At 40.9% G+C, this 23975-nt stretch overlaps 1 protein-coding gene across 5 annotated transcripts; it reads left to right on the forward strand.

The window, feature by feature from the left end:
• Window positions 1-507: 507 nt before the first annotated feature.
• slc7a8a (solute carrier family 7 member 8a) lies at window positions 508-23975 on the forward strand. Of its 5 annotated transcripts, none has more exons than XM_008427989.3 (12): window positions 508-527; window positions 2476-2726; window positions 7562-7766; window positions 10390-10541; window positions 15876-16001; window positions 17855-18008; window positions 18289-18412; window positions 18552-18655; window positions 19475-19571; window positions 19672-19821; window positions 20680-20857; window positions 21367-23975. In XM_008427989.3, exons 2-12 carry the CDS (start codon window positions 2597-2599, stop codon window positions 21522-21524), a joined length of 1578 nt encoding a protein of 525 aa, XP_008426211.1. In that variant the 5' UTR covers window positions 508-527; window positions 2476-2596; the 3' UTR covers window positions 21525-23975. The 5 variants fall into 5 exon arrangements, with proteins under 5 accessions (XP_008426211.1, XP_008426212.1, XP_008426208.1 ...); XM_008427990.3 differs by lacking the exon at window positions 508-527 and adding an exon at window positions 1622-1768; XM_008427986.3 differs by lacking the exon at window positions 508-527 and adding an exon at window positions 1818-2276.

Consider the following 23975-nt stretch of genomic DNA (forward strand, 5'->3'; position numbering starts at 1 on the left):
ATAACAGAAACCCTCCCTGCTCTGAATGTGCTGCAGCCCAGCAGTGCTCCCATAGATTCCCACCGCTGAATGAGGATGTGAGATGAAACATTAAGTTAAAACAAAGAAGCTGAACACACAAAACATTTGCTGTTGCTTTATATCATTTAATTGGACCTTAAAAGATGTTTTTTTACTTGATTGAAGTTGGATAACATGCAAATGGATCTCAGTAATTAGAGTGTGATTGGAAAGTCATGTTTTGTGGTAACTTACTTCAAACTGAGAACGTTCAAACTCATTGCAGTCAGACACCAGACCAGGTCCAGGACCTTCAAGGTCCCACTGTGTCAAGTTAAAACAGCAAATGGTGTATTTGTGAGTGCATTACCATCTCCACCCAACTGGCATGCGCCTCACAGGAAATCAAGCGCACCCATCTCTCTCACTCAGGCCTTCAGGAGCATAAAGTAACTCAGCACACCTGTGTTTTGAATGATCCCTTCAGACAAAGAACTGAGCTTCAAGCTCCTACAGAGACACCACTGGTAGGAAATGAACATTAAATCATTTAACCTGCATTCAGAGGACCTAGTTGATGAAATGGGTTTATGTTTGGAATGTAGTTTGTTTTGTTTGCTCACTATAATCTGTAAGTAATTTTGGTTCATTTGTTTGTAGGTTTTCAACCTGCTTGGTGACCACTCTGTCTACTCTGACCACTCAAATAAAATTATGGTGGTCTTGTATTGTAATTTAAAGACCAAAGAAAAGAGAAATAAAAGGATGACACTGGGATGAGTTGTTCCTGTGTCTCTTTGATGGGAGCAAGCCTTTTTTTCAAGTTTGGGCAGAAGCCGAGGTAGTTTGAGGAGGCCAAAAACTTGACACACTGTGAGGTCCATGTTACAAGCATGTATTTTATGTTACAAGCATGTATTTTTAATTCAAACAAACAAAACCCATTTGCTGAGATAATGAAAAGCTGACATGAAACAAAACAAAAAAAAGCTTGAAAAGAAAACATTTTAATTAAGAAGTGATATTTTAAGGCCATGTTGTTTGGTAGCTAGTGAGTTATACTAAAGAAGCTGGCTGTTCACAAAGTGCTGTATCTAAGGATATTAATGGAAAATTGAGTGGAAGGAAAAAGTGTGGTATTGAAAAAGGTGTAATTGCAGATTTGAGCGAATCCAACCTGGACCTCAGAAAATACTAATTCCAGCAGTTCATATTTTTGTATTAAAGTCTCTTTTTGATCATTTTGTACAGTAACAATTTATTGGGGTTTGAAAAACTCTACGCCAAAAACGTCAAAGCATATAAACACCTGAAATTTGTATTGAGCAAGTGTGCTATTTTAGAATTTAACTTTCTAAATTTAAAATTCCTGAAATGAAATACATTTTTATTATACCGTTAATTAAAAAAAATTACACCGTGTAATGTATTCAAAAATGTGACTGTATGCGTCCGTATTAACCTAGCACTGATCAAATACGGATATAATTATTCAACTTCAGGTTTGATCAGAGAACTACATCAACAATTCATAACAGGGTTCCAACTTCCTGACGAAATGCGTCTTGTGCGAATAAAGCAGTGATGGAGTGGGCTGTCAGCGAAGCGTGGAAAGTGAGTCGTGACGTCTGTGTAAAAAAAAAAAAAAAAAAAAAAAAAAAGGCTAAATTTAGAAGCGGCCTTTCTGCTGCGTCGCGTCATGAATAATAACTGAGGCTATGAGGCAAAACTTGGGACAGACTGAACTGAGACAGAGCGCAACTGAAAGGTGAGGAGCTGCTGCCTAAACAGCTTTTTTTTTTGTGCGTCTGTGTGCGTGTCTGTGCTTCAAGCAGATCTGGTGAACAGCTGGTAGTTGAGGGGAGGAAAAGAAAATTACAAAAAGGAGGGTCCTGGAGAAGCTGAAAAACAGACAGGAGGAGGCAGCCATGGGGCGGTGCTATTATGTTTTTAAATGAAGTATGGATATGAATCCAAACACAAGTCCTCCTGTCTAAACTCTGGAGGACCGAAGAAGAAGAAAAAGAAGACCAGGCTGCTGCTGCTGCTGCTGCTGCTGCTTTTAACTGGTTTTCCTGCTGCACAGAAGAGATGATGGTTGTGCCTGTTCTCACATCTGGGACAAGGACGCTGTGAGAGCTTTAGAAAAAGAGATATTTATTATTTTGAGAACAGCTTTGACTCGCACACGAATCACAAATAAACTGAGTAGTAACCGGAATATGTGCTTGTGTGCTTCTTCTGAGGTTCTGCCGGTGCGTAATTACTCCAGCCGGGTAAATAAAAACATATTTCTAGGCTGTTTTGTGAAAGCTTGCGGCTTGTTTCCTACTATCCTTTAAAAAAATATACATATTTTATTTAGTTTTCAACACCTCCTGAAAAGCTGCTGACATCGCCGAAAAAAAAAACCAGGCAAGCCTTCCTCATCAGATAAAGTGCGGCACGTTTCAGTGAACATTGTCCTGTGTGCAGGGGAGGACGTGCGCACAAGGCGATTCACGCGCAGTGGGGCAAGCATCAGGTGCCGTGCGGAGGAACGAAACAAGACAATTTGGACAATAAATTAAAAAAACAAAAACATAAGTGAATCAAAATGACGGACGGACCAAGACAACGGAGCAGCACGGCGGGCTCTGCCAAGGATGCGGCCGCTGAGAAGGAGTCTGGGGGAGTTGCGCTCAAGAAGGAGATCGGACTCGTGAGCGCATGTGGGATTATAGTCGGTGAGTGCCTCCCTCTCTTTACTACATCCTCGGTGTGTTACTGTGTTCACTGTTGACTCACGCTAATAAAAATGTAAAGCCCAGACTGGTCAACAAGGGGGTCCAATGCTGTTAGATTTACCTAAGACCTTCTCTTTTTAATCACTAAAACTTTTATCTGCCTTTAATGAGAGTGCACTCACTCATCTCTGCCCAACCCAAGGAAGATTTTAGAAGCACATGACTGGCAGGCTTGAAAGTCTGTTCGTACAACATGAGGCTGATTTCTTCATTTATTTTTTCATTTTACTTTGCCTAACATCTCCAGCTCAGTCAGACTGTGCAGTTAGATTCCGCAGCCCCCCCACCCACACACACACACACACACACACACACACCCAGCATGGTACTGCTGGGGGCATGTTCCGTCATTGAGATGGTGCATTCAGGGTGATGTGTTGCGTTTTCCACCACTCATGTCGTTCTGTATGCAGATCGCCTTCTTTTGAACCTTTTATCTGCCCCATCTAGGGATGCAGAGGACTTCCTCTGCTGGCTTCTCTTGGCAGTTCAACCCAGCTTCTCGCTTTTCCACATTCAGAGACTTAAAGCTTTCCCCCATCAACAGATTCTCCTTTTGTGTGTCTGGAGTTGTTCTGAGAATGGAAAGCTCAGTTTGGGGATGTTCAAATGCCTTGGATTCTCTTTAACAAACAAAATCTCACAAAGTATTTCCGTTTCGTTTCCAGAGCAAATATCTGAGCACACTTGAATTGAGACAAAACCAACTTACAAGTAACTTTTCGGCAACATATAGCACCTTGTTCATATTCATAAAACAGTACCTGTTCCACTTGCAGATGATTTCCCTTATAGCTAGTACATAAAACAATCTCCTATTTCTTGCTTAACAGTATCTTAGAGTTATTTTTTGTCTTATTTCAAGCGTTCTAAGATATTTGAACTAGTAACGAGACCAAAAATACTTGGTAAGATTTTGTGTCTTTACAGTGTATAACTTAATTCTGCTCCAACACATTCACTCTAATAAACCTTTGAGATGTTCACAGAACAGCTGGATCGACATTAAGGCTAAATTACATGCAGATGGACTCTATGTAACAAAATGACAGGACAAAATGTGAAAAAAATTCGACCTGTTTGGACATTTTTTGCAAGGAACTGTAGCTCACAGAGAGTAAGCTCAGTCTGGTTAATGGGTGTCAAATTGATCCTCATTGTTTCATTTAGCATTTTGATCTTTTTCCTGCAACCTTTTGCTGCCAAAGTGCAATCAAAAGGAGTGACCGGGCGTTTCAGCACAATTTTATACCAAAATTCAATAACTAAAGCAATCTCTGATACTTTATTGGCACCATTTGCTTCGCCGTTAAGCCTAACTTAGCTCAGAGACGGTCTAATGACACAGAGAGGGTGACAGGACTGAACCGAGGTCAGTCAGGCCGAAACAATACAGAGGACAAACATGTAAAGATAACCCCATCAGTCTGATCAATACCGACCAGTGGGCCTAAACATGCTGCAGGATGTCCAGACGGAGCGAGGCTGGTCGTCACTGGGGGGTGACTCATTCGTGTGTTTCCACGGTAACGAGAGGGGGGCAGTCAAGGTGACAGCGAGAGTGCGAACGGCACAGTGTCCTCCCAGGAGGCTTGCTGACAGAGGAAGAGCGAGAGAAGTGGAGAACGGATAGAAAGATATGGAAAGCAACAGTCGGGAGGTTTAGGATAAGATATGGATTTGACTGGAAAGATCACATTTTAGACAGGCATTAAAAGTCAGACCTGGGTCATATTTAAACAAAAAACAGTCAGATTTTTGGAACATTTTCCTACAGCGAACCAGAAAAGGTGTAGATAAAAATAGCAAGCCATGCAAGAAACTCTAAACGCGTTTGGCAACGAAAATGGAGTGAGGCAAAAAAATAGATTAGTAGGAATAGCATAGTGGAGGATATGTGATGCTGTGGGTCTCTTCTAACAATTTTACTGAAATGTCCCATTGATTCTACCAGTAACGTGAGAACGGATCATCTCTGGGTAAAAGCCAAATGAACTAAGAATATGTGTGCAACTCAACAGAGAAACAGTTCAACAAACACTCTTCTTCCTTGGCTGTTGCAATAATCAGTACTAAATCCTACAAAAAATATTGAGTATTATTTTATGTTGCTTCGACTTGGCTGATAAAATAACATTTAAGCACAGCTGTTAACTTGAAGATATATTTCTGTGGCCCACAGAAATAGCTACGTTGGGCCGGATTTGGCCTGCGGGCCTCAAGTTTGGCACATGTGCCCTAAGCAGTCTCTTATTCAGCTTTTATTATTACTATTATTATTTTTAGGTGTGAGATTATACAACTACAATAAAAAAGGAATTTCTTTCAGGCTTCTTACAGATCCCAATCAGGAGGGACAATTAATGCGTCTGGGCACAGCGGACACGGGAGAGTTTATGAGAGCAAACAGCTTACGAATCGGAGTCATTAAAAATTGAGTTTTTAACCGGAGATAACGGTGCGTCCGCGTGCGTGTTAAAGCATTAGCTCCGCCCACTGATGGTAACAGCGCTGCATCACTTTATTTATCTCTCCGTTCAAATGAATGGTAAAAGAGAACAGTGCCTGACGGTCATTCCGGCGCCGAGGATTTGACAGAGTTGCTACAGAAGGACAAATGACTTTATCCTTCACCAAAGTAATTCACTCGTGCTCGCTCCGGTCAGGTCGTCACGCGCCAGAGAGATGGGAGCTCAGGTGACGTGGACGATGAGTGAAAAGGACTTCAAACGCTGTTTTTTATGGTCCGTTGTGTGCTTTTATCTAACAGGTAATCCAGCAGCGCGCGGCGTCGCGAAACGTAGATTGCAAATGAACTTTTGGTCACTTCAGAGGACACCGCCCTGATAATGCTGTTTTATTCACTTCTGTGGTTTGAACTATCAGTACAACTCCAGCGTTCATTGCCACCACAAGATTTAAAAGCATTTTAGTGGGACGACGTACAAACACCATGAGCATCCAGTTTTAGCTGGTCGTTGTCCGTAAGCCTGAGGTTTCCGTGTCGTTTGAGGCCCACACCGAGTTTCATTTCTCTCTTTGTCACTTCACTTAAATGGCTCTAAATTGTTCATAATCCCTACAAAATTTCTTCATAGCAATAAAATAACTGTTTTTCTTCCCAAGTTTAATAAATCAATAAATCAAGTTTCCTTTATAGTACATTTGTTTTAAATGCAGATCAAATGCGCCTAGCGCTATCACAATGTCCTTCTGAGGGTGAAGGCTTGTTGCAGCCATAAAGAAAACCAAAGTTCACCAGAAGCAGATATGTGCTCTTCTTCTGTCAAACAGCAGTGCAGTAATAAAAAAAAAAAAGTGGATAATAAAATGTGTGATACGACGTCCTGCTGCTGCTCTTCGTGAAAAGAGGAACTCTAAAATTCCTGAAAGCAAGTAATCTGACACCTCAGACGTTTTTCCTTGCTAATCTACTGCTTCTTAAAACTGACTTGAACTGTGTTCAGTTAAAGTCCAGACACAGCCAGCAGGGTTGGGAGCTGCTTTAACCAAAAAAAAAAAAAAAGACAGAAAATGCACCTAGAGAGAAGTTGAAGTGAGAACAGGAAACGCCATGATTCCCTGACAGTCAGCAGTTTGGCTCACGTTGGTGCAGAGCTGCACATGACCGCTGGATGCACAGCAGGCAGACTCGGTCACTTCATCTTGCAGAGTCAGTCGTTCAGGTCAGGAGAGGCGGTAAACTTAACCAAAGTTTGTCTTTGGAAGAAGCAAATCAGAAACGGCGGAAGCCGCAAAATCGTGGGCTGAATTAGCACTTTTTTTCCCCTTATGGTGTCAAAGGTCATGCACTGTGTAGACCTGCCCTCTTATAAATATGTCAAGGTAACCAAGGGAAGTGAGCTTTTTGTTCTTTTTTACCTGCAAGCGAAGTTGCGTAATCAGGGAGGTGACCTCAATGCTATCAGCATCTTCAAACTTTACCGATGGTGGAGCCTTACCTGTAAAGTTTCCAATAAAATCTGAAAATTGCTCGTTTTATGTGTCTAAACACTTTTAATCAAGAGGATATGATTTTGTAGGGTTTAAAAATAGACGCTGTGTTTCTCTGACACTAATAGGTTACACAGCTTCCTACACTTTATGGTCAGGAGTGACGGGAGATCAACAATGTGACACTATCATCATAACTCTGACTTTTGAACTGCTGCAGCCGTTCAGCCAATCATCCAGCTCCTTAAGACTCAAAGCCTTGAGTCTTAAGGACTCAAGGACTCAAGGCAGCGAAAAATCTTTGACTTTTCGCTGCCTAACGCAGAGTGAAATCCCAGTAAATCCTAGAGTTCCTCAACTCTTCCTCAGGCTTTCATGTCGGCCAATCAGCGCTCCCTCCAACTTTGCGCGAAAATGTCACTTTGACGCTCAGCTGTTCTGTCAGGATATTATGCATCCACCTTTAATCCCTCTTTGCACTCGTTCACCCCTGCTTTCTGTCGTTCACACATCTCTGCTAGGTCAGCATAACACACCCTCTGTTCTTTTTGTTTTTTTTAAACTCTCTTCCGTTTGAGTCTGCTAATCCACTGCCTGATTTTGAGTTTGCTTTTGTGCTTAGTTTGCCCGTAACCTTTAGCTGAACTTTGCTAATGCGGCAAATAAAACGAGTCCTTTGTAAAAAAAAAAAAATTGGATAAATGTGAAAGAAAAAGACGGTGAATGATAAATTTGAGGTAAAATTTTGAAAGTGGCACCACACTTGAAAAAGGTCTACTCTTCTTAAACCTGCACTGAAACCTGGCTCCTCTCCCCACCAGGTAACATCATCGGCTCGGGAATCTTTGTCAGTCCGAAGGGAGTGATGGAGAACGCCAGCTCTGTGGGCGTGGCCCTGATCGTCTGGATCATCACGGGTCTCATCACCGCCATCGGAGCGCTGTGCTACGCCGAGCTGGGCGTCACCATTCCCAAATCAGGGGGCGACTACTCCTACGTGAAGGACATATTCGGAGGCCTGGCTGGGTAACCATGCACACTCAGACATCCATACGTCACCGTACGGCGACAGTTATGTGTTGTAGTAAAAGGTAGAGGTGAGGAAAGGTTCAAAGTGTGTGCTATGCTAGTGTTTTCCATTGGTTTGACTTGAGTGATGAGAACAGGTTGTGCCTTTGTGACAGACAGTTGTTAACGTGGCTAAAGATTTAAAGATTTATAAGTCAGCTTCCGTACGAAAATGGTCAGACACTGGAGTGAAAACGAGTCAAAACAACAACAAAACTCAACAAATCTTTTAAGGAATTTCATGGAAGTCCTGCACGTTTTAGACGTTTCGTTGCTTCAACACTCCTGAACTAAACGGCTCATTAACTGGTGTTGGCTCACCACCCGGGGTGACATTCGGTAAGGGGGGCGCTATTCCCAGAAAAAGAAAAAGAAAACGGAAAAGAAAAGAGACATGCAAAGGTTATGTCAGCTAAACCTTTAGCAACCTTTTATTGAAGAGATGTTCAGGGCTATATTAAAAGACTATTTAACTTTTTTCTTCTTTTTTTTAAAATTAAATCTGGAATCAATTTAACTATATCTTAATCCACACTATAAAAAAGTAAACTTGGATAAAAAAAATTGGTAATTGATTATGAACTGGATCTTTTAGAAATTTTCTAAAACGTAGATAAATGAAACCTCTAGTCTAGATTACTAGGAGGTCAGAGGTCAAAATAGAACAATCACTGATAACTGATGAGCATTTGTACATTTTAATAATCTGTGGAGGGGGGTAGTTCAGTCAGAGAAACATCTTACCAGATCGGAGTACCAAATATAAATACAGGAAGCAGATGCTGTGTGCATTTCTGGTCACTATTAAGAAAAATCAATGTGATAAATGAATGTGGAGAAAACATCTTGAAAGTCACGTAGGACCTTATGCTTTACGGAAAAAGACGTACTGCTGTTTATTTATTTTAGTTTGTTTACTCTACCGCATCCCACAGTGCAAAGCAAACTTGGCTAGAGAATGACATTCCTCAAACCAAAGATTGTTTTAGACGCTTTGAACGCTTCAAAGTGAAATCGTGGGACTCTACCTGAGGATCAGAGTCGGGGAAGGATGTGCGGTCCGACGTGAGCGCACACGACTGTGGGTGACATCCAGGCCTCTTCACGTCCGTCCCGAAAGCCTGTAAAAGCTCAGGATTTGTGCAAAGCGGCACAAACGGCATTACAAAACCGTCCAGCTTGTTGGAGTGGATTTCACACGCCGCCGTCCTGGGGACCGGACTGTAAACACAGATCCGAGCATTGTTTTGCTAACCCAAGAGCCCATAGTATCGAAGAGGAATTTGACCAGACATAACAGCCACAGGTTGTTTTTGTAGAGCGAGAATCAATACACATCAATGAGCCTCCAGAAACTTTGTAGCTTGTGGCGTCAGAACCCTGGTTTGAAGTGTTTCCCTGTGCCCCCCTTGTTCGACATAAATAAACCAACTTCCACTGGTGATTGTTTGTGTTCTGCTGCAGCTTTTGTCCCCATGTGTTCACGTGCAGGGTGTGCGGGTGGGCCGGGTCGGAGGTGCGTCTCCATGTTCGTGTGAGCAGACCGAAAAGGTTACGTCCTCCCGGTCTCTGCGGCCGGGCCGAGCTTAGTTTTTGTAGTGGCGAATGCTCAGAAACAAAGAGACTTTGTTATTTCACTGAGGCTTGTTTAACTTCAGGTGTAGAAGAAAGTGTGCCTTTGTATGCAGCTTCCTTCAATCTGAAACCCCTAAATGGAAAAGAGAGAGAATCCATGGTAGCTCTGCGCTTTTCTTAATAAAATGTTTATTTCAGAAGCTACTACCAACAAACCCTCTGCATGAGCTTTAATATATTCAATCAAACCTTATTGTGTTTCTGAACAAAGAGCTGAGGTAAAACAGAACAAAATGTACATTAAAACAAACAGAACGGTCCAGTATCAGCGTTCGGTACAGTCAGGTGTAACGATCCCAACATGAGCTTTTAGGGAATTTCATGGAAGTTCAGCATTCCTGGTTTGTCCTATTGAACTGTGATAAACGTTCTTCTGTCCCTCATCTCAGCACTTTTAATCAGTCTGAGTGTCACTGTCTGCTTCCTTTGCTTTGTTCCTCTGTTAGCTTCACTCTTATCTGAATCCCTATTCTGCCTCTGACATCAGGGTCAGCTGGTTTGCTGTTTGTCAGAGGACCAACGAACGTCTTCTTGTTTCTGTAATTCGTTCATTTGTTTGTGGTGAGACTTTTACGTGTGCCGATAGTGTCTTGGTTCTTGTGAAACAAAGTGAGAAGGAGCAACAACCTGAGGTGACCTCGGAGCTCAAACGGCTGCTGTTTCACTTCACCGGCAAGAAATAAAAATGGGAGGAAGTCTTGGCTGACTACAATGAAGTCGGTCAGAACAACAAACAGCTTTAGTCTGTTACAACATGGGATTTCCCCGTTGCGTTTCTTCTCAGAGCTCCCGTAACCGCACCCACATACAACGGTTTATTTATTTAGTTCTGAATCGGTGTAAAATTACTTTACTGGAGTCAAAACAAAGCATAAGAACACAATACCTTAAATAACATCCTTGAGTTGCATCTGTGTCTTTACTGCTGTGTGTCTTTGCTTTATAGGTTCCTCCGGTTGTGGATTGCCGTGCTGGTCATCTATCCCACCAACCAGGCCGTGATCGCCCTGACGTTCTCCAACTACGTCCTCCAGCCTTTGTTCCCCACCTGCTTTCCGCCGGAGAACGGCCTGCGGCTGCTGGCCGCCGTCTGTCTCCGTGAGTAACACGCTTCGCACGCGACCAGTGAAATCTACTGCGACAAGAAAAGACATTTGCTCTTGTCATACGGTGTACTGACAGTCACCCAGGGCGGCATCAGAGAAGGGGCTGCATAAGGAGCATGTAAAACTGTAATCTAAAACTTATCCTATGGCGTCCTTTAGCCAGAAGATACTACTGCCTTTAGTCGTTCTCAATTAATAAAGCCGCAGGAATGCAATATAAACAATATAGACTGTTTCTGTTGCTGAAGTGAGGAAGCAGTTGATGCAATTTATGCAACAACCACCGTTCAGAAAGAAAAAATTTATATATATATATATATAAAAAAACAAGATGACACAGTTTTACAGACACAAAGGAATATTTGAAACTCAAAGAGCTATTAGCATAAAAATGAGGTAGACGGTCAACTAAAGGGTCAGGCGTCGGTCGGGTCCGGTGTCAAGACTTTTCTACTTCCTATTCCTTGAACCCACACGCTGAATTTTTAAATCTCCACAGAGACTTTTTGCTCTACTTCAGCTAATAAGCTGGATTCTCTTAGCTTAGCCGTTAGAGCGACCCAATCAGAACGACTTGTTTTCATTGTCGAGCTGTTTACATCAAGAACCACTTGCAGCTGCACTGAACTCTGTCATGTAGATCAGTGATTGTGAGGATTTACCATTTTATTTTCCTTTAGTTAAAAGAATATGTGATTAAGGTCTTTGGTCGAGATCTCGAACATGAGGCTCCTTTTGTCCTGTGAAGCGACGACATGTGAGGAACACACTGCATAAGAGGTTATGAATCAAATTGCTCCAGGTCAGTTCGGTTTTGGAACAGTGTTGTTTTCATCTCGTCCCACTTCCTCTTACACGTAAACAAACCATTTCTTACCCACGTCCTTAACCGCTGTGTGTGTGTGTGTTTCTCAGTAGTTGCATCTTTGAGAAACTACAGAGATGAATGTAGTTTGTAGTTCACTACTCTCTGAAGGCTTTGAATTGCTTCCTAATTCAGGCCTGGGATTTACATTAAGCTGTCAAACATGGCACCATTTGGTCTGGAGAGTACAAAACGGTCCAAAGTCACTGGAATACACAAATATGTGTATTTTGGCCTTGTAAAAAAAAAAAGAATCTCTTTATATCCGTTGCCCTCTGTATGTTCTTGAGATGTTATCTAACGTCAGAGGAAAGCCAGCAGGGAGAGCAAGCGGTCATTACATGAGAAATGCAGAAATGTGAAGGAGTTTGATTGAAAGCCCTCATCAGTTCACAGACGTGAGTCAAATACTGCAGGTGGCCGACAGACGCACAGAGAGAGACGGGCGTGAATGTTTCAAAGAGAGGGGATTGTTTTTACTGTTGCACAATTTGTGACTGCGTATTGAAAATCCATGTTCATGGGGATCTTTCCATCCAAATGTAAATGATTGTTTTTGGTTTTTCTTTTGTCTTTTTAACGTATTTGGCTTGGAGTGAATTCTCGAAAGCTGATTTGTAAAACGTCAGGTGAGGCTCTGGTTCTTGCGCGTTGCTGTGTGATTGACAGAAAAACAAGAGCGAGTGCAACTGGAAACACTGGAGCCGTCGTTCTCATTTTTCACGCAGCTCAGACGTCTCTGCTTGCTTTCAAGGTGAAGACTTCATCATGCGCGGGGGGGTTGTTTCCCATTTCTCCTACTGTAATGAATGAAGTGTTTTGAAAACGTTAGAACTGGCATAAAAGTTAAGTATCTAGGGAAGTTTAATTTATGCCTCATTTAGCTTTTTGTAGCTGTGAACTACAAAGTGAAATTTTCCAGGAGTGGAGCGTTGTCTTGAGTTTGCAAACATATTTATGGTAAAAGTGAGAGAAGTGAAAGTGTTTATTAATACTGAGCCTACTTTGTGGTACATGTCAGGATAAAAGTTTTTTTTTAAACTAAATAGAGAACTATAAACAATTAATGAAAGCCTCAAGTATGAATATTGGCAGATGTTACTGCATCCAGTCTTATTTTTAAAATAACGGAAATAAATGGAGAAAATATTGCAAAGTAAAACGAGACAACCACTTTAAAGGTGCTGGCATAATTTCCTTACGTGGCCAAAAAAAGTACATCATCAAGGAATGATGTCCATTTGTATTTCAAACGAAAATGTTTCTATTTATTTCATTTTTTATTCTTTACTAATATGTCAATATTTATATTGAAGAGAATTTAAACAAGAAAATAATATATTCAGAACATGTTCATAGGATGATTATTTAATTAAGCCGTGTCTAATTATAATAACTCTATTTATAGGATAAAACTAATTATTTAGAAGCTTGTTGCTGGATGGCTAATATAATTGTTTTAATAAACTTATTCCCACTTTTTTTAAAAATAAACTTTTTAAAAACATTTTTAATTCCTTGTCCAAGTTTGTATAATTTTCACCTTAGGGGATTCTGTTGTTCCTAATTTGATATATAAAATGTTCACAATAATAAAAACCTTAAAGCTTTTGAAAGAAATGCTGATAAGAAAAGTGACTTTCAAAGGCAGAAACGACTGTGATGGTCTACAATTAATACTTTTATAAAACCATGAAAACTTTCTCAGTCAAGCTTTGTGGTTGGCTCTAAACCGTGTGGTTAGCAGAGGGAAAGGACGTATCCAGTGGGGCTAATTGCTCCAAGAGAGAAACACCCGTCTCAGCAGAATCTGCACCGTCTGAACACTTTGTACCTTTTTATACTCGTGACACATTGACCTACATTTAGTTGACTGCCTCGTCCCGTTTTTGAACTCCTTCATTAAAAAAATGTCGTGTTGTGCAACAAATTACCCTCGGATATCTTGAAAGTCGCATCGGTATTTTTGCGGCTCCTCTCTGGGACAGATCTTGTAGAGCTGCTTTTTGGACAAAAAAAAAAAAGCAACAACTAAAAAACAAAAACCAGAGTCTTCTGAATGACGTTTTCCCTTCTGTCTGTCTGCTCTTGTTGTTTAGAGCCAAAATAGGTGAGAGGCTGGATGTTCTGGATGAACTGTGACGTCACCGATGTTTATAAGACTCACGAGCTGCATTCGTTTATCTCAGCCTGTTTTTGCATGTCTGGAATTGCCCAAATTTAACATTCTGGAATGTTATTTATTTATCCCTCACCGTCTATTCAGAGGCATGCTATCCAACGTTGAGCCACGATTAAATCAGTTTAGAAATGTGGCATTTATTTATAGCAAAAAAAAAAGAGAGAGAGAGAAACAGACACATTTTTATCCATTTGTAGTGAGTGTTTGAGTTAAACATGTTTGGAGTTATTGTTAGATCCAGTTTCCGGAGTAAGAGGGTTGGTGCCTATCAAACCTGCTGCGTAAATTACTCAGATTTTTCAAAAGAATTGTTGACATATTAATAATCTTTCCTTTTTATATCGAGCTCCTGAGGAAAATGTAAACACAAACGCCGTTTCACTCATTAGACAAAGAACACATTAGGGGAAAAAAGCGTTCAAAATGAAGAAAAAGTTTAACGCTTTTGGCTGAAATGCGTTCATTGAGAAGCTGCAACATCAGTCAGAGTAAAGTTTGCTTTCAGCAGTCACACACCATCTGAATGAGACCAGTAAGCGGGCTTTGACTAGGACACAGTCCATTGTGGTCTTACTGGCACGTTGCTTCATTTTGTTTTTCTCCTGTTGCTCAGTTAACTTGCTCAACATGTTCTTTTTAACTAAGCTCCACGATTAAACGTTTATGCAGCAGTCAGTAACGGAGAAGGTGGAAGCCTATTATATCCACTGTGGGAGCAACAAATCAACAACTGTGTTTACAAGTTGTGGATTAAAAGGTTTTGCCTGTAATTACCTTAATTAGGCCTGCTTACTAAGTTGTGCTTTTACTTCCCTTGCCTGTCAGCCGTAGGCTGGCCTCGCTGCCCTCGTTTGCCCCCTCCCCCGCTTTTCCTTTAACCACAGCTGTAATTTTATTTGGAGAGGAAAATACCCTCACAGTTAAAGTCCCACACTCAGAGTCTCACAGAGCACGCTCTGTGTCTGCCTATGTGTCTTTGTTCCCTGCAGCGGCGGCTTCAGAGTTATTTAATGTGATGAACTTAATCCAAGCAGGCCCTCTTATTTAATGGCACCCTATTGGTTCAAACCCAATGGCCTGTTTAACTCAGCAGCATACATCAAATCCAATTTTGTTTTGTGTATAGAGAAATGCTGGCTAAAAGTCTCAGAAAGGTGGGCAACATGTGGTTCTCCACTGGATAACTGAGCTTTTACAAAACAGAGCAACATAATTTTACTTTGTATAATTTAAGCTCTAATTTAAAGTCAGCTAAAACATATTTCCAGATTTCCATCCGGAACATAACACAACTTCTAATAACAAAGCTCGTCTTCATCTCCCTCCGCATTTATTGACGCCTCTAAAAAAAAAAAAAAATCACTGAAAATAAATGTGACAGATGGTTTTCTCTCTTATACGGTGCTTTCGGTAAATGATGAGAGGGATGGCGGGGACCTACCATCACAAACGTTAATAGGTGGAATCTGTAAAACTCTTCTGGGACTATGTTCTCTGGTCTGATGAGGCTAAAATGTAACTATTTGATACCAAACACTGGACAGTCAAATAAATGTTTGTCATTTCTGCTTGAATTGATAAGAAAACCAATTTGTGTTTTTGTAGTCGAACATTTTAAATACAGTGATGGAGAATAAATAAAATATTAATATTAGCTAAATTAGGCATAACTGAGCATGAATTCAAGCACCACTCAGCAGCTACTTTAAGATGATACACTGAGGGAAACCATGACATACTGTATTATAAGCCTGGAGGCCCACCAGGCTTTACTTGTGCCCCCACAAGGCTAAGAATTGCTTATTTATTAAAGTTTTCAAAAACATTTTGGATTTTTTTTAAAGACTTTGTAGTTGTTGTTCAGGTATTAATCTTCCAATCTTCCAGTAACACATAATTATCAAGTGATATTTTCAAATTTTCTGTCAACTTTAAAAAATGTTTAACTCAAACACAATGGGGGAAACCTTGGTATGTGTTGAATATGCGTCAACGGGCATTTGTGATACACATAGGCCTCCTGGCTGACTGGAGGTTTGAGGCTTAATAGTCTAAAGCGGGTTACACTACTACAGCTGGGTCAGAGAAGGTACACCCAGAAAAAACATTTAACGCAAATGTTTTGGTGGGATTATGCTACAGCAATAAGACTTTCTACACATTTTTTCAAGTCCCAAGAAATGTAAAGGGTTAATATGATGCATAAGAATTAGGATTTCATCCTAAACACTACATTTTACTGCTTGTGGTAATTTTTGCTTTCCTTTCTTTTTGCTTAGTGCTGCTGACCTGGGTGAACTGCTCCAGCGTGCGGTGGGCCACCAGAGTGCAGGACATCTTCACGGCCGGAAAGCTGCTGGCCCTCGCCTTAATCATCATCATGGGAATTGTTCAGATCTGCAAGGGTGAGCTTACCACTGCCATCTGTGCTCCCCAGAGGACCTGCAGCCACAGCGTGTTTGCATAAAATAACACCTGAAACCCGTCCGCACATGTCCGCGGTCAGAGGGGTCATCCTGGGAGGCTCCAGGCCGTATAGTGGGGTTGACGAGTTGCTCGGGTCCTTTAGGTTAAAACCCATACAGCTAAAGTCAGCACAAGTGTGGGGGGGTTTGTCCTGCAAACATGGATCAGGGCCAGTAATTGTAAGGACAGTGTGAAATATCAGAGTGAGGTTTTTCAGAGCCCAAAGTGTTGAAAGTTTATTGAGTACATTGGGAGATTTGTTGTAAGATTGAACGACCTTAATGAGGGACGGTATAGAGAAAGGACTTCTGGATACGTTTTGGGATTCTATCTGTTTTCCTTACAATGATGTAGAAAGAAAGCGATAAATTGTTTTTAATGTTTTCCGGATAGAAATCAGAAAAGCTGGGAGTGCATTAAAGCCTGACGTCCTGCATGCTTTTGGTGGTCAAACACACCTGAATCCAATTAAAGGTGGAACCTGGTCACATCTACAGGAGCTTACTCAGTCTTTGCTCTGGTAGAACAAATTGCCTTCAGAGGTATTAGGCAAAAACAGAGGATATGCTGACGGGACCATTAAGGAACTGTGCACTCTGTCTACTGTGGCCTGTGGAAATGAGAAGTCCTGTCTGCAGGTTCCCACAGTCCAAACTGACACAAATGACTATGTGGAAGAACTTGTTCTAGTCGGATAAAAAAATATATATATTTGCAGTTTTTGGCTTGAATACGAAAAACTGTGAGCATCACCCTGAATACACGTTCCTATCAAGAAACCCGAAGGTGGCAGCATCATGCTGTTGCTTCATGGGGATGAGAGAACTGGTCAGAGTGAGTTTTGAAGGAAACTTTACTTCCCGGTTCACATGATTTCCATATTTCAATGCAAGTTGTCGTCTCAAGGTTATAAATTTTGACCTTTCAGCTGCAGTTTTTCCCCCTCCACTGATGCTGAGAGATTTTCTTTTTTATTATTATTTCTGTTTCAAGAAGGCCATGAACAGCACTGTGAGACGTTGCTGTAACCTTCCCTGAGATTTCACCTCTGGTGAAACTAGAACCCAGTACGAGATGACGATGGCGAGATAAGTGATAAAGCACTTCCTAATTGATGCTCTCCAATCCATTCTGATTGAGTTTGTGCTAGTTTGTAAAGAAGAATGAACAAAACATTTAGCTTCCAGATGTGCATGAAGATAGATACAGTTACCAAAAGAACAGTGGTTTGACAAAGTATTGACTTTTAGGAGTTTTATTTGTAAAATAAAGGAAATCAATGCATTGTGTTGCTTTCATTTCCTAATTACGATGTGGGTTGATTCATCACATAAAATCCCACTGAGATACTTTGAGGTTTGTGGCGACATAAGTGTGCAAAAGGCCCGATAACTGAGACACGATGGGACAGATTTATTTTAATTCAATCAGGATCCCGCCTCGTTCAGTACGAGAATATTTTAACGGTTGTCTCGTTTCTGCCTTTGTTTTAAGAGGAATGCTTGATGAGGGGTTGTTGTACAACACATTTTACACACACGCTGATCTTGTTAGGTGATGGTTTTCAGCTGGAGTTCCTCACAACAAGCCAGAACAGCAATAAAAAAAACAGCCTGTTTACCCCTTCAGCAAAACAAATTTATATAACCAGACACAAATGATCAACACACCCCACTACATGTGGTTCGTTGTAATTTAACACAGATATGGCAGCATGTCACTAAATGATGTTTCAATACTGCTGTTCTGAGGTCAAGATTGATTTTAGCTTCCTGTCCCGCTCCACCTGCAGGAGACTACTACTGGCTGGAGCCGGCCAACGCCTTCGAGCCCTTCCAGGACTATGACGTGGGTTTGATAGCCTTGGCGTTCCTACAGGGCTCGTTCGCCTACGGAGGCTGGAATTTCCTCAACTACGTCACAGAGGAGCTGGTAGACCCCTACGTGTAAGCAGTTTTTGCTTGTTATTTTCCAGCTAATCTTCACTCGCCGTGTCCAGAAATCTGCCTTTACTCAACTGGAAAAAGGCGGCTTGAAAAGCGGCTTGTTGCTGTGGTGGGTGATTAGAGGTCACATTCCGACAGAGATTCCCAGTTTAAGCCTTTTCCCCTTTTCAGTTGAAGCTGCCTGATGTTAATACAGTCTAGTCAGTCTGGGCTGCAGATATTGAACAATGCTCGCCATCTTCTTTCCCTTTGACTCAGCTATACCTCCTGTTTCCTCCAGGAATCTTCCGCGCGCCATCTTCATCTCCATCCCCCTCGTGACCTTCGTTTATGTCTTTGCCAACATCGCCTACGTCACGGCCATGAGTCCCCAGGAGCTCCTCGCCTCAAACGCCGTTGCCGTGGTGAGTCCTGGGCCCTGATTCAGCTTGTGCTTCTGCACTTACTCATTTTAGTCGCTGTCGCCCTCTAGTGGCATTTGCTGGTCACTGCACGTGTCAGGTTGGCGACAGTAAGCCCATCTTTTCTGTCGCTCCCTCTCAGACGTTTGGTGAGAAGCTGCTGGGAGTCATGGCGTGGATCATGCCCATCTCTGTGGCTCTCTCCACCTTCGGAGGGGTCAACGGTTCCCTCTTCACGTCCTCACGGTCAGTCCGCCTGGTGTCACGTTACCCGTTTGTTTCCCCTCCAGGGTTCACATTGTTGAAGTTTTGAGTCATCCATCATAAAGGTTATCTTCTGCTGCTTTTGAATGGTTCAAAAACATTGTTGTTTTGTCTGGTTTCTTTGTCTTTTTGTTCAGCTTTTTTTAAGCAACACTGCCAACGTCATGGCTAAGTTCATGAACTGGACAGAAATTAAACCAAAGAATAAGTCTGGAACGTTTTCTTGATTAAAACCTTTTTAACGCTGACAAATTTAGGAAAAATACAAAGAACTTAGTTCTGCGTGGAGTGCATATGTTCTTCATGCCTCGTATTTCTGTTCATGAAGAATTCACACTCAATTGCATTTCTAAACATAGCTTGCATAGTTTAATTAGATTTAGCAAAGTACAGTGCTAAGAACAAGACATCATGATCTACTGATGTAGAAAAGTTGTTGACATCTATCAGTCTGGGTTGAAAAGCTGCTTTTAAGCCTCCCTGTTGAAATTCAATTCAGCAAATCCAAGATTTAACTGTAAACAAAATGAAGATTTGGAGTAGTCGAAGTGTGGAGTTAAATCCAGCTTGGAAGCCTAAATATGAAGTTTGTGCTCAAAAGCCCTTTAAAGGGGCAGAATTTTCCCTCAGTAATATACATAAAAAAGTACATCAGGGAGTACTAAATGAAATCATTTGAAAATGTAATGAAACTGATGCGCTGATAAACTCCTGTTGTTATTCCTGAGGCCTCTGAAGTCACATCTTCTGCCAGCAGAGGTCAGAGGTGAGCGTCTGATGTTTACCTCTGCTTTGTGGCAGGTTGTTCTTTGCTGGGGCCAGAGAGGGACACCTGCCAAGCCTTCTGGCCATGATCCACGTGAAACGCTGCACCCCCATCCCTGCTTTGCTCTTCACTGTGAGTACCGCTCTCATCATCATCGCTGGTCCGTTTCTATCTCAATAACACAGCCAGATGGGAAACTAAACCAAGTACACTCGTGTGTCTCCTCTGTCAGTGCCTGTCCACTCTGCTTATGCTGTGCACCAGTGACATGTACACCCTCATCAACTACGTGGGCTTCATCAACTACTTCTTTTATGGAGTCGCTGTCGCCGGGCAGATCGTCCTGAGAATTAAACAGCCCAACATGCACCGGCCAATCAAGGTGCGTTCACTTGTTCTGGATTATTCTGTACTTCCACAAATCTTTTTATTTTTATTTTTATAACAAATTAACATTACACAAGCAATGTAACTTATATAGTATTCCAGACTCATTAATTTGTGGTAGTTTAAAATGTGCTTCGGAAGTGCTTTGAAAGTAGAAAATATGTTTTAAAAATGGATGATAACAGAATGTTTTGTTCAAGTTCCCACATAGATGAAAAAGAAACGGCGGTCAAAAGGAAAAATGCTGTAAATAGATAACAGATCAGATGACAGACCATTTACATTGAAGCAGTGCTTTCGTCACATCTGCTCAATAGTCTGACACTTGGTCAGAATCAATAAATCAATCAATCAAATGTATTTGTGTGGCACATTTCAGCAACGAGGCAAGTTCAAAGTGATTTACATCGCACAAAGAAATAGTAGTAGAAGAACACACGTTCAACGTGTGTTCAGATTGTCAAGTGCAGTCGTTGCACCTCATGTTTCATTTAAAATGTTTCGAAAGCAGCTCAGTGCTTCGGCTGTTTTACAGTTTTCTGAAGTTTGTTCCAGATTTGTGGCGCATAGGCTACCAAAATCTGTAGCCATAAAAATTAGCGCTCAATGATTTAAAACAAGATGTTATAAAAAAAAGAAAACTATATTCATCCTGAGCTGAAAAATGTTAACTTTTTTTTTTTTTGACAGACTCGAAATAAAATTAAAAAATTGCAAAAATAACTTGATAGGACATATAAAATCAATTTCTTGTAAAATAAAATAATATTTGAACACACCTGTTACGTTAGGATACAGTAGCATTTAGTATTTTCTGTGAATTGTAAAAATGTCCACATTTTCCTCCCTTTAGATCAGCCTGATATGGCCGGTCATTTACCTGGTCTTCTGGGCCTTCCTGCTCATCTTCTCGCTGTACTCGGAGCCTGTCGTGTGCGGCATCGGGCTCGCCATCATGCTCACCGGGGTTCCTGTCTACTTCCTGGGGGTCTACTGGGAGAACAAACCGCAGTGCTTTGACACCTTCGTTGGTAAGTGAGATCTTCACAAAGAAACTTTCTCTGTGACATCAGATGGGACTGAACGTCCCTGTTTCACGTCGGTTTGAGTCAACCAATTTATTTTTTATTTGCTAAATGGCAGAATGCTAGAAAAAAAAGTGGAAACATTTCAAGAATTTTTATTGCTTTCGTCAAATTCAGTTTACAAAAATTGCTGTTTCAGAAGCCTACGGGTGCCACGTTATTATTCTGGGTTTTTTAAATTTTGTTTATGGGAACAGTTTCCCAAAGACGAATGGGGTTTGGTGTGAAATGTGGAAATCAACCCGAGAACGACAATAAACAAAAGTAAAGATGCTGGTTGAAGCTGGGGGGGAAAAAAAACTCTCGTTATTCACTGATACCAAGATAAACTTAAAGAAGGAGCCATTACAGCCAAACAAGCTTCAAAATCCTAATTACAGATTACTAATGCACTCGGGGACAAATATCTTATTTCTCTCTGCCTCTTCATCTTCTTCCTGCTCGTCTTCTTCCAGACAAAATGACATACGTGGGCCAGAAGATGTGCGTGGTTGTTTATCCGGCCGAGACCGGTGGCGGCAGTGGAGGCGACGAGGAGGGGGAGGAGATGAAGGAGGCGAGGTCTCCCCTCTCCATGGAGGACGGAGACAACCACAAAGCAGCGGACTGTTGAATCTGAGTTGTTGATTTTTTTACTATTATTATTCCTACCTGGTCCCTTAAAAAAAAAAAAAAAGAAAAGAGAAAGTTGGAAAAATGCAGACAGACACGCCAACATGGGTTTGCTCTACAAGTGCAGACACAATCCGCAGTTTGTTTACTGATCAACACTTTTTTCTCCAAGTGTCTTTTTAATCAGCGATTCTGTAACCAAATATCGACGCCCCAGCCGGGTCAGTCTGAGGTCCATCACAAGTGCAATAGAGACGGGTTAGCCCCTTCCGGTTCCTCAGTCATCAACATCAACACTTTTAACCTTACATTTTTTTTGTTGTTATTATTATTTCCAGAGACTCTTACTGAACTGTGATGGACATTTTTCTTTTGGTTTATCCTTTATCCTGTCACTCTTGTCAATTTTCGCTTCGCGTCATCACAACAAAGCTGCGTTCTTGATTGTCGACGCGTACGAAAGATCCGGTTCAGATCAATTTATGGTTTGTTTTTAAAGTGACTCAATGATGGCTCTTTTTTTTTTTTTTTTTTTTTTTGTTAATATCACTCTTAAAATTATTCTTATTGTCCAATCATTTTCTACCATATAAACTTAAATTTTTTTTGTATTCTGTTTCTCTAACATTCATTACACCTCATTTTTATTCCTCAAACTGCAGATTTATATTGATTGTAAAGTTGATGTGAAATTGGTTGTTATGGCGGCAAAAAGTGCACAAATTTTATCACCTGCCTTAATCAGAATTACGGTATTGTGCGCGTTAGTGCAATTGTGGCTGTTTCAACAGATGTGGAAAGATCGTCGTAGTTGTTTTTTTGTTTTTTTTCTTTTCATCAAAATTTCTACGTAAAAGTGACACTAAGCAAATAAAGTATTTGTTTGCATTTTCCTGCGGAAAGAAGTCATAATAAGTGCAAATCACTCTGAAAGTGTTTTTCATTGTTTACGTCTGTGTTTTAATTCCCTTCGATGCACAAATGAGAGCTTTACACATGATTGTTTTTCCAGCTCAGTTAGCTACAGGAACCCTTTTGTGCAATATTCCCTCAGACACCAGGAAAAGCCAAAGCATTCTCGCCATCAATGATCTCCCATAGGTTCTCTGTTTATCCAGTATGCTGTATTTTAAAGGAAACAACGCAGAGAGACTAATTATTCAGTTTTATTTTTGTCTCAGGGCATCTCCACATACACTGCCAAAAGAAACATGTCTGAATTTAATCCAGTTTAATTGTGCTCTGCGCCTTTGTTTTTAGATATTTATTTTTTAAAGATTTTTGATCCTACAAAGAGATGGAAAGTGCTAAAAGGAAGAAAAAAAAAGATGAATCAAAATGTTCGGTCAGTAGCTTATATCAATTGTTCTTGATAAACTGTGAGGGTCGCAGGGTGATTGGCCTCCTACAAGTACAACAGAGAGTATTTTCATTGTCCTGTACGGTTATTGTGCATTTACAGTATATGAAGACGTCACAGACTGTGTCACGATGTCCCTCAGTAATAAAAACCACTGATTAATGTTTGGACTTGTAATTTGAAGCTCACTTCTTTCTGACTAGCCCACGTTGCTGTGGCAACCTTATTATTTGGTTCAAACGTGTCACTTTGCTTCTTTGTTAATTTATACGCCTATTTTAACGGCTGCCTATTAATCTGTAGAATGATGGAGACAAAAAGAGTCGTACCTATTTTCAAATCTCATAATTTAATTTCATTCATAATCACATTTCCTTCACATGCACTGCAAAAAACACAAAATATTACCAGGCATTTTTGGTCTAGTTTCTAGAGCAAATATCTTGGTACATTTGGAATAAGAGAAAACTAACTTACAAGTAACATTTCAGCACAATATATGAGCCTTTTTTAAGTAATTGTTTTTGCAGTGCAGGCTAAATACCTAAAAAGTCAGACATGAAACAATGGAGGTGGGGGAGAACATACTCTTTATGTTTTAAGTCTTCTTGTGTTTTGTTAACAGATTTTAACTCCACACGTTATCTCATGCAGACATGAGGCCTGAAAACATTCCTTGCTCAAAACGTCAAATGCTGCAACTTTACTTGTCGAGACAATCTAAACGGAGCGAGCTGCAACACAAAGATAAAACCTCGTTTCTGCTCACCTCTGAGTAATGTCGATCGTTGTTCCCTGATGAGCTGCAACCTTCGTTTCTTTGGAACTTAAAAGCAACGCAAAGTGTCAGCGCGGTGCGGTAGTTACCAGCGTTCAGACAGGCCGATCTGTTGTTTCGAGTACATCCTACTACATAGCACTGTGATGGCAATGTTGTTGCTCCGTATACAAAGTTATCTAACTTCTGATGTCTCTTGTCATTTGCAGTCTGGCTACCATGCTGAAAAATGTCTCAAATATTCTGTCTTAAAATGTAAAATGTACATAACAGTGGTTAATGTTTGACAAGAATAAAAAATGTACACAAGTGGC

The sequence above is a fragment of the Poecilia reticulata genome, chromosome 18 (genome assembly GCF_904066995.2).
Source record: "Poecilia reticulata chromosome 18, P_reticulata-male-v2, whole genome shotgun sequence".
In the NCBI taxonomy this organism is placed as follows: Eukaryota; Metazoa; Chordata; class Actinopteri; order Cyprinodontiformes; family Poeciliidae; genus Poecilia; species Poecilia reticulata.

Coding starts and splice junctions, on each gene's coding strand:
- slc7a8a (XM_008427989.3), top strand. CDS start 2,597: ATGACGGACGGACCAAGACAACGGAGCAGCACGGCGGGCTCTGCCAAG. Junction 10,542..15,875: donor GCTGGCCGCCGTCTGTCTCC/GTGAGTAACACG, acceptor CTTTTTGCTTAG/TGCTGCTGACCTGGGTGAAC. Junction 19,822..20,679: donor ACATGCACCGGCCAATCAAG/GTGCGTTCACTT, acceptor TCCTCCCTTTAG/ATCAGCCTGATATGGCCGGT.